The sequence below is a fragment of the Lycium ferocissimum genome, unplaced genomic scaffold (assembly GCF_029784015.1).
Source record: "Lycium ferocissimum isolate CSIRO_LF1 unplaced genomic scaffold, AGI_CSIRO_Lferr_CH_V1 ctg7024, whole genome shotgun sequence".
In the NCBI taxonomy this organism is placed as follows: Eukaryota; Viridiplantae; Streptophyta; class Magnoliopsida; order Solanales; family Solanaceae; genus Lycium; species Lycium ferocissimum.
This window is the reverse complement of record NW_026726603.1, coordinates 1-11,570: the sequence shown is the minus strand read 5'-3', so window position 1 is coordinate 11,570 and position 11,570 is coordinate 1. Positions and strand designations below refer to the sequence as shown.

Here is an 11,570-nt window from a genome sequence, read left to right as displayed (position 1 = left end):
TTTTCCACTTCTTACGCTCCTCCAAATTCAAGTTCCAACTTCTCCAAAATCTACATTTGGTCACACTTACCAAATATTAATTAGAGCTTTTAGGAACCAAATCTTGAATTCACATTTGTCTACAGAAATTTCGGCAGCATTTCCCCTGTTAATGCGCCATCCCCGAGAATCTAACTCGGCCAATATTAACAGCAACAACCCGAGAATGGAACTCGGCCAAAATCACTAATCAACAATACCAACAATCCTGCCAACGACATTCCATTTATATTTAATTCAATTCAACTCCAACACCCTAATCTTACAATCTTCCAACACATACTTCACTTTCACATTCATGTATTATATTCATAATCAACATATTGGCAATATCATTCCTACCAACATAAGAAACCATACCAATGTTACACTAACCTTTTCCATGATCCATAACAATCGCAACTTTATTTCCAACCATTAATTCCTCGTTTTACATTATAGAATCTATAACGACAATAACCAAAATATTGAATAGGAGTCAATTCACCACATCTACACAACACAACATATATTCGGCCAAGCCTCTACATGCACGGCTACAGCACTACACACATATTTCCATGAATTTTTTTATCTTTTTCTATACATTACAACAACAAGCAACATACTACATAAAACTAATTCAATCTTCCCACACAACAACAAACACACACGGCCACAACCTCCATATTCATGTTTCATGAACTTCATCCATTTCTACTTTCTACAATACTCACAACACATAAATGAAGATTGAATACATACCTTTCTCACTTAACTTTCCTTGCTTGGTTAGACTCCCAACTTGCGCAACAAGGGTTCTACTTCCTCCAATAATCACTCCACGTTAAAGAGGACGTTTCAATTAGTAGAAAAGCTAGGAGAAATAATTTTTTCTTGAACATTTCCATGGCCTTAAAATTCGGCCACCATGGCCGAATGTTGTTGTTGTTTTTTTTTTTTTTGTTCTTTCTCCTTGCTCTTCTTTCTCTCCAACTTCTTCAACTAAAAGATGAACTCTCTCCTATATATATATTAGGTCCCTCCAATCACAAAATAGCCACATGCCCTCCTCTTTATTTTTCTAGAGTTTTCTTTTCTTTTCTTGAATTTTCTTAAATGCACAAAGATGACCACTTGTCTTGTTTCATAAGCTTTGGTCCAACATGGCCTTTTCTTTAACACTTTGGTCCTTCAAGAACATTCTTGAACACTTTGTGAAACTACCATTTTGCCCCTAGCCTTCCACATAATTCCCATGATGCCACTTTGCAAATTTTTCTTTTTACCCTTAGCCTTTCTCAATATTTTCATACTAATAATGTTCATAAATAATATTCATAACCAACTTGCTCATTAATATAATTTTGGAAATGGTCTTGCCCTCGACATTCCTCGACTATCTCGAAATATTCGAACGTACAAAGTACGTGCTATAACAGAGCATCAAAAGCTCGGCGGATTGCTACAGGAAACGGAAATTTTAGTTTGGAAATGAGAAACGGTTAACATGGACTTTGTTATAGGCTTACCACGCACTCTACGCAGGTACGATCCTATCTGGGATTATTGTCAATAGATTGACGAAATCAGCCCATTTCCCTTCGGATAGAACTACTTATTCGACTGAGGATTATGCTAAATTGCATATTAAAGAGATAATAAGACTTTGCGGGACTCCGGTATCTGTTGTCACACCCCGATCTTACTAGGGTGTGATGGGCACCCGACCCCATATTTGGAGCCGAGCGAACCCGCTGACTCTTATAGTACGTATGAACTACACCGTTTTTTTTTCTCTTTTTAACTAGTATTAACATAAACAAGTACCATTATGAACATAGGCTATTAAGCTTTTCGATCATACTATACACGGGGACAAACGAAGTACATATAGCTACTATACATATCCGTCACGAGCCTCTAACATAGTACACGAATATACATAGGAAGGGCCGGCACGCGTGCCCGAATATATACACACAAAGTAGTACCAAGGCACCGGGCTCCGAAACAACCGGAGCGCTGGCAGGATGCCGCCGAGGAACCACTAGGGATCGATCCGCCGGTCTCGTCGCCTGCGCGGCATGAAACGCAGCGCCCACAAGAAGGGGCGTCAGTACAAATAGTGTACCGAGTATGTAAGGCATGAAAACATCATCAAGCATGTAAAGTAAGAAATGCAACACTATGAGATCATAGGTCATATAAAGAGATAGGAGAGTAACCTGTATATGTAAGGGCCCCTTGGCCGGATACCACGCATACCTAACTTTCCTTTAATATACGCACATACTCTGTCTGAAGCACATAACAAAGATTAGCCCGCGTCCGGCCTCCCGAGTCCGGGTAACTTTAGCCGATGCGGGATTAGCCCGAACCAATGCGGGATTAGCCTAAACCAATGCGGGATTTGCCTAGACAAGCCTTACGCTCATCTCCCGTTTCGGGACTCGGCCGTTCTTCCGAGGGTGGCCCCGCCATTGGGTTTGCCCCACCATTGGGTTTGCCCCACCATCGACTTTACGGTGCCTCACTTTAAAGGACATTTACAAGGCGAGACTATCCGCTTAATATAACATTAAAAGAAAACAGGGGTGGAATCATAGACATCATAGGACCATAGTATTCATAGGATCGTAGTCGTCATGGGGATCATAGTACTCATAGGGTCATAGGCGTCGTAGGATCATAGTCATTGCTTTAGTCATTAAGACTTTCAATATTGTAAACCGGGTTTTTGAAGAAAAAGAATATTTTGGAAAACATTTGTAAACTTTTAGAAAAGAAAAACATGCATTGGGGTTAAGGGTTTAATTAAAACAATTCTTATTTAGTAGTTGAAAAGATGTCCAAGAGTTTCCTTAAATTAGAATAAAAGTAAGCTAAATGGAACAATAGGAGAGAATCCGAATGGTGGGCCCACCTCGAGTCAAACGAGGCGGCGTACACCATTGACATATAATACGTGTTATGACGTTACTTATGAATGTCTTAGGATAATCGGGTCTCTTCCTTGCAAGTTCTAGGATATGTAGACATTCCTTTCACAATTCATGCACTCTTGATTCAATCTTACTGAATGAATAGTAACTATTTTCAATCGCGGATTTCTAGAGTTAGGAAAGTCCCCAAGGCGCGAAATCAAGCCTATACGTCTAAGACATGCCAAGAAAGGAAGGGAAAACCTTACATACCTCTTTCCGCTCCTTTTGCTATTCCAACTTCAAGCCGCAAATCCGCCAAAATCTACAAATTGGTCATGTTTACCAAATATGATTAGTGCCTTTAGAACTTGAAATCTCAAAATGACACTTGGCTACCGAAATTTCGGCAAAGACTTCCCCCGTAAATACTCCATCCCACCAAGTCCGACTTGGCCAATTTCAACCAACGACAATCCGGGAATCCAACCCGGCCAAACCAACAACACAATAACAACAACCATACTAACAATCTCCATATTCAATTCAAGTTACATTACAACAACTCAATCAATATGCTACTTTCTTCAAAACCTTCCAACTTCAATGAAAACAATAATAATCTTATAATACATATTCCAACAACACCATATTAATATCTTTGTCTTTTATTCATGCAAGAACATAATATTCAACTTACATAAACTTCAACAACAAGTCTCCAACCTCTACCATTTCACTAAAATTATTAAGCTTTTATAGGTAATATAGAATCCACAACACAACAACAACCAAAACACAAAATAAAATTGACTCATTGTCTTCCAAACTACACCACAACCACACGGCCCACATCATACACACATGACTACAACTTCTCCAAAATCATTCAACTTTCATTATCAACATAGCTTCCATAACGATAGCAACCAAATACTAAATAAAATGATTGGCACATAATTTCCATACACATACATATGTGTATACATGCACGGCCACCACCTCTTTTTTTTATATTTCTCAAGAATTTCACTTCTTTTTGTATACCACAACATGCAATAATATCCATAACATGTAAAGAGAATAAATTCTTACCTCCTTCTTTAATCCTCCAACTTGCTTGAATTTCCACTTATGAATTTGTGTTTTTCTTGTTCTACAAATCACTCCAACTTGCTAAGGACCCTCAAATTAGTAGGAAATGATTTTTCAAGAAATTTTTGTCAATTTTTCTCTTGGCAAATGAACTTGGCCGAATGGCCCTTAAAGTTCCTCCTTCTTCCTCTTGTTCTTCCTCTCTTGAATTTTCTAGAGAAATTATGAAAATTTGATGACTTTCTACATAATTATATACAAGTCTTCCACCAAATTTTTCCCATATTTATAAATAGGTCCTTCCACATAAAATTATAGCTACATGATCCCTTTCTTTCCTTTCTTGAAATTTCTAGAAAATCCATCAAATAAGATGACTTATTTGTCATCCATGTCCCCTTTTTCTTCACATGGCCAACATGGCCCCTTTGGAACTTTCATGAGTTTTTTTTGAAAAATTCCCATTTTGCCCCTCGACTTTTCTTAATATTACCATTTTACCCCTAGCCTATCACATTATTTCCGCGACCCCTTTTGCGACTTTCTCTCTTTACCCTTGACCTTTCACAATATTTCCATACTAATAATAGTCATAATTAATATTCAAAACCAACTTGTACATTAAAATAATTTTTGGAGCCCAGTCTTATCCTTAACTTCTCACCACTACCTCGCAATATCCGAACGTATGAAATACGGGCTATAACATCCTCCCCCCCTTTGGAACATTCGTCCTCGAATGTTAAACTGACCTCATAACGTATCATTATACTTCGGGGAGGTCTCCCTTGTAGACATCTAGTATATTGTTTAACATATCCATCGTCGGAGCTTAGGTTGCCTTCAAGTCATAGGCCAATTGATTTAACTCCGAACGCTGGCTCTGCGTTAACAAGTCCCTCTTGTTGGTCCTTGAATCGTCATAGTCCATTTTTGGTCCAACATGTCCGCCCCTTCTGTTAGTCTAGTCCGTCTCCGCCTACATGACTTTTACAGGGTTCCTAACCACTCCACACACTGAAATTTACACTGGGCTACCTAATTTTACATTCGTCTCTTGTTCCCACATTTATGGAATTTTCAGCATATTTCCCAGGGGGTCACCCATTGTGAAATTGCTCTCACCCCGGCACGCTTAACTTCGAGGCTCTAATGCAATTTAGTATCTTAACGCTAATATTTCGCCTCCACTCTTCCGGACTACTGTATCACGTCATCCGGGGCGGATTGGTGTCTTGACAATTCCCGAATGCCCTCGTAACGCGTCCTTTTCTTTTAACTATCATTTTAACCTCCGTAAGCACTATTATTCACCTTTTTCCTATGTATATGGCTACTTTTCATTCGGACCTCAAATTTCTAACATACCCGAAGAATACAAGAGACGGTACGCGATGGAGCGTAGTCCGGTCAATTAATACATATATATATATATATAAAAAGATACAGATCATATACCTGTGGCCGCATCTAGAGAAGGTTCAGAATCCTGCCGTCCTGTCAATGCATATATACGGTGCGGAGGACCGGCTGAACTGGGTGCCCCTCCTCTTTCCCGGCCACGGCCTGTTGGGGCCTGGGAAGTCTGTCCAGGAGGGCGCACAGATGGAAATGAACCGGCCATTGACCCTGCAGGCTGGCCCTTACCACTATCACCCATCGATGGGCACTCGCGCATCTTGTGCCCAATTTGTCCGCAGGCATAACAAGCATCCGAGCCGTGACGGCACGGACCAGGGTGAAATTTCCTACACTGGCTGCATCGTGGAATTGATGACTTCGTCTGACGGGGAGCTCCTCCTGACGGAGAACCCAGAACTCTCGAGCTTTGGCCCCGTCTGGAATATTGCTGCCTCTGCCCTCTTTTATACTTACTGCCAGCCCCAGAAGACCTAGCCTTTTTACTGCGCCCTCTATCAGAATCACATTCACTTTTCTGTGACTGCTGCTGCTCCTCCAGGTTCTGGGCATGGGCCTGGATACGAGCGATGGTCATCCCATCCTGGAGTGAAGCCGTCAAGCATTCCTTAATTAAGTGTGGCCCCAACCCACTCACGAATCGATGTACATGATCTCCCATATCAGCCCACCATGGCCGGGGCATACCCGGCCAAGGAGTTAAAACGAAGACCGTATTCTCGGCGCTCATATTTCCCCGTTTAAGATTCGAAACATATCGGCTCGAGCTCGTCGAACCTCTCGGCGGTAGGAAATGTCGTAAAAATGCCTCGGTGAACTCCCCGCCACACCGGGGGAGGGGCATTTGCTCCCCTTGAAATTATCCGGCCTATTATACCACAAGACCGCTACATCCCGCCGCGTATGAAGCCAATTCCACCGATTCTCGTATCCGAAGCGTGCATTATCCTTAGTGTCCTCAACATTTGATCTATGAAATCTTGCGGGTCCTCCTCTGGTTTCGACCCATAGAACTCCGGAGGTTTCAGGGTGATAAAATCACGGGCCCTCGCGCTCACCGTCCTGTCTCCCAGGTCTACATCTTGTCGCTGAACCAGTGCGGCAACCAACTGGGTCAATAATTGGATGGCCTCCGCCATCTGCTGGCCCGGGGTTGCCGGCGGTGGAACTGGAGGTGCGGGGGCTGGAGCTGGAACTCTTTCCGGCTCTGCTGGTACAGGGGGAGCATGAAAAGTCTGAGGAGGAGCCTCGTTATGAGACTCGCCTTCTTCTACTTCCGCTGGTGGCTCCCGTTCAACTCTTTTCCCAGCCACCGTCTTGCCCTTCTGGGCCGCTGTAGCTTTCCTCGTCACCGGCATTACTGAAACCATAACGCAGGGTTAGGAAGGAATATGGAATCCTGATAGCATAGCTCTGTCGCACGATCTAGAATACAAAGAAGGTCATATTTCCTAGATGCCCTGCAGCCTCCCGTTTATAAGTGTGGCGCGCTACACACCCATAAACAGGACTCTACTGGACACGGCTCGTAGACAAACCCCTAGGACCGCCCGCTCTGATACCACTTTGTCACACCCCGATCTTACTAGGGTGTGATGGGCACCCGACCCCATATTTGGAGCCGAGCGAACCCGCTGACTCTTATTGTACGTATGAACTACACCGTTTTTTTTTTCTCTTTTTAACTAGTATTAACATAAACAGTACCATTATGAACATAGGCTATTAAGCTTTTCGATCATACTATACAGCGACGGGGACAAACAGAAGTACATATAGCTACTATACATATCTGTCTACGAGCCTCTAACATAGTACACGAATATACATAGGAAGGGCCGGGTACTGCCGTGCCCGAATATATACACAAAATAGTACCAAGGAACCGGGGCTCCGAAACAACTGGAGCGCTGCAGGGATGCTGCTGAGGAACCACTAGGGATCAGATCCGGCTGTCCGGCCGACTGCGCGGCATGAAACGCGGCCGCCCACAAGAAGGGGCGTCAGTACAAATAGTGTACCGAGTATGTAAGGCATGAAAACATCATCAAGCACGTAAAGTAAGAAATGCAACACTATGAGATCATAGGTCATATAAAGAGATAGGAGAGTAACCTGTATATGTAAGGGCCCCTTGGCCGGATACCACGCATACCTAACTTTCCTTTAATATACGCACATACTCTGTCTGAAGCACATAGCAGCATTAGCCCGCGTCCGGGCCTCCCGAGTCCGGGGTAACTTTAGCCGATGCGGGATTAGCCTGAACCAATGCGGGATTAGCCTAGACCAATGCGGGATTTGCCTAGGACAAGCCTTACGCTCATCTCCCGTTTCGGGACTCAGCGTTCTTCTTGAGGGTGGCCCCGCCATTGGGTTTGCCCCACCATTGGGTTTGCCCCACCATCGACTTTACGGTGCCTCACTTTAAAGGACATTTACAAGGCGAGACTATCCGCGGAATATAACATTAAAAGAAAACGGGGGTGGAATCATAGACATCATAGGACCATAGTATTCATAGGATCGTAGTCGTCATGGGATCATAGTACTCATAGGGTCATAGGCGTCGTAGGATCATAGTCATTGCTTTAGTCATTAAGACTTTCAATATTGTAAAAGCTGGGTTTTTGAAGAAAAAGAATATTTTGGAAAACATTTGTAAACTTTTAGAAAAGAAAAACATGCATTGGGGTTAAGGGTTTAATTAAAACAATTCTTATTTAGTAGTTGAAAAGATGTCCAAGAGTTTCCTTAAATTATAGAATAAAAGTAAGCTAAATGGAACAATAGGAGAGAATCCAGGAATGGTGGGCCCACCTCGAGTCAAACGAGGCGGCGTACACCATTGACATATAATACGTGTTATGACGTTACTTATGAATGTCTTAGGATAATCGGGTCTCTTCCTTGCAAGTTCTAGGATATGTAGACATTCCTTTCACAATTCATGCACTCTTGATTCAATCTTCTTGAATGAATAGTAACTATTTTCAATCGCGGATTTCTAGAGTTAGGAAAGTCCCCAAGGCGCGAAATCAAGCCTATACGTCTAAGACATGCCAAGAAAGGAAGGGAAAACCTTACATACCTCTTTCCGCTCCTTTTGCTATTCCAACTTCAAGCTGCAAATCCGCCAAAATCTACAAATTGGTCATGTTTACCAAATATGATTAGTGCCTTTAGAACTTGAAATCTCAAAATGACACTTGGCTACCGAAATTTCGGCAGCACTTCCCCTGTAAATACTCCATCCCACCAAGTCCGACTTGGCCAATTTCAACCAACGACAATCCGGGAATCCAACCCGGCCAAACCAACAACACAATAACAACAACCATACTAACAATCTCCATATTCAATTCAAGTTACATTACAACAACTCAATCAATATGCTACTTTCTTCAAAACCTTCCAACTTCAATGAAAACAATAATAATCTTATAATACATATTCCAACAACACCATATTAATATCTTTGTCTTTTATTCATGCAAGAACATAATATTCAACTTACATAAACTTCAACAACAAGTCTCCAACCTCTACCATTTCACTAAAATTATTAAGCTTTTATAGGTAATATAGAATCCACAACACAACAACAACCAAAACACAAAATAAAATTGACTCATTGTCTTCCAAACTACACCACAACCACACGGCCCACATCATACACACATGACTACAACTTCTCCAAAATCATTCAACTTTCATTATCAACATAGCTTCCATAATGATAGCAACCAAATACTAAATAAAATGATTGGCACATAATTTCCATACACATACATATGTGTATATATGCACGGCCACCACCTCTTTTTTTTTATATTTCTCAAGAATTTCACTTCTTTTTGTATACCACAACATGCAATAATATCCATAACATGTAAAGAGAATAAATTCTTACCTCCTTCTTTAATCCTCCAACTTGCTTGAATTTCCACTTATGAATTTGTGTTTTTCTTGTTCTACAAATCACTCCAACTTGCTAAGGACCCTCAAATTAGTAGGAAATGATTTTTCAAGAAATTTTTGTCAATTTTTCTCTTGGCAAATGAACTTGGCCGAATGGCCCTTAAAGTTCCTCCTTCTTCCTCTTGTTCTTCCTTTCTTGAATTTTCTAGAGAAATTATGAAAATTTGATGACTTTCTACATAATTATATACAAGTCTTCCACCAAATTTTTCCCATATTTATAAATAGGTCCTTCCACACAAAATTATAGCTACATGATCCCTTTCTTTCCTTTCTTGAAATTTCTAGAAAATCCATCAAATAAGATGACTTATTTGTCATCCATGTCCCCTTTTTCTTCACATGGCCAACATGGCCCCTTTGGAACTTTCATGAGTTTTTTTTTGAAAAATTCCCATTTTGCCCCTCGACTTTTCTTAATATTACCATTTTACCCCTAGCCTATCACATTATTTCCGCGACCCCTTTTGCGACTTTCTCTTTACCCTTGACCTTTCACAATACTTCCATACTAATAATAGTCACAATTAATATTCAAAACCAACTTGTACATTAAAATAATTTTTTGGAGCCCGGTCTTATCCTTAACTTCTCACCACTACCTCGCAATATCCGAACGTATGAAATACGGGCTACGATTAGTAAAATAAAAGCTCACTCGGGGATGGTTGTTGATCGCTCGAGTCGACAGAATCATATACGTATAAACGACGCCAACCGTTCGAATTCCCGGTTGATGAGATCGCTTACTTCGAAGGTGTCACTGCTTTAAGTGTGTGATGAGATTCGGTAAACAGAGTTAACTCAGTCCGCGGTATATCGGACCGTATCAGGTTATTTGAAAGGTAGGCGAGGTCGCCTATGAGCTAGACTTACCATCTGATCCGGAGGCAGTACATCCGGTATTCCGTGTATCCACGTTCAGAAAATGTGTTGATGATCCTCCTGGAATATTTCCAGTGGATGATATTTAGATGACGAAGGAATTGTCTTATGAGAAGCAACTCCGTAGCCAATACGAATTGTCGTAAGGAGGTTGCATACCGGGGACACACCCTCCAGCTAAGGTTTTATAGTGAAACAATAATGGAGGAAAAACGACACGGGAAGAAAGACGAAATAGAAAAAGGAGTATCCTCACTTGTTCCCGATACTACAGTAATCTAAGTTTTAATTTGTTATGTTGGTGGGTAGATAACTTATGTGTGCTAATCATCTAAAAGAAACTCCCCCGCCATATTTGTGAGACCGATAAGGCTAATTTAACATTCGAGGACGAATGTTCTAAAGTGTAAGGATGTTATATCCGTATTTTTTCACATATTCGAAATTTTGGAATAATTGTGACTTGTAAGGAATAAGGCCATATTTTGATTTTATTTGATACAAATTGTCACGACCCAACCCCGTAGGCCGTGACTTGTGCCCGAATTGGACACTCATACGTACCCTCATCCCACATACGCTTAATAGCAAAATAAACATGTATAATAATTAAAGATATTATCAGATGACGCACAAAAGTGAGTATGACGCACGAAGGCCGATCAGGCCGGGTATATATATACAATCCCCAACGCACACAAACGCACGTAACATATACGAACCCACTATACATGTCCCTGCGTACCCCTGCGGACCGAAAACATAAACATATGACGGGACGGGCCCCGTCGTACCCCCCCGAAATCCGAATGTACATACACATAAAAAAGGTCCGTACCAAAATGTAAGCTCCAACAAAGGAGCGCCGTAGTAGCAGATGACCTGGCGGGCCCGGATGCGCAGCGCGTGTCCGTACTCTCGTGGGCATGAGGCTTGCCCCGAAGAAGCGGGCCGATACGGAAAATGTGCGAATATGTGCTGCGAGGATCGTAATAAGTAAAAGTCAATATCGGAACGAGTGTACGGAGAATGAACGAAATACGTAAATAATCAAAATGCACATCGAAATCATAAATCATGTACGCAAAAACATAGTGCTGTGCCCGGCCCCGTTAGGGACCCCAAGATCGTAGCGTGGTCGCCCCGACACCGGCGCCACAATCATAACAGCATATCATATCGTATGGCCATATGAAGCATAATCATCAAATATCGATAAAGGAGCATGGCACATCATACACCGTAACC

General features: G+C 41.7%; 1 protein-coding gene across 1 annotated transcript; it reads right to left on the bottom strand.

Moving 5' to 3' along the window:
• Positions 1 to 5,487: 5,487 nt before the first annotated feature.
• On the bottom strand, positions 5,488 to 6,595 carry LOC132045550 (uncharacterized). The gene is made up of 2 exons (XM_059436141.1): positions 6,515 to 6,595; positions 5,488 to 6,039 (listed from the first exon to the last, which is right to left on the bottom strand). Exons 1-2 carry the CDS (start codon positions 6,593 to 6,595, stop codon positions 5,488 to 5,490), a joined length of 633 nt encoding a protein of 210 aa, XP_059292124.1.
• Between the last annotated feature and the right edge of the window lie 4,975 nt (positions 6,596 to 11,570).

Coding starts and splice junctions, on each gene's coding strand:
- LOC132045550 (XM_059436141.1), bottom strand. CDS start 6,595: ATGGCGGAGGCCATCCAATTATTGACCCAGTTGGTTGCCGCACTGGTT. Junction 6,040..6,514: donor TAGACCTGGGAGACAGGACG/GTGAGCGCGAGG, acceptor GCTTCACTCCAG/GATGGGATGACCATCGCTCG.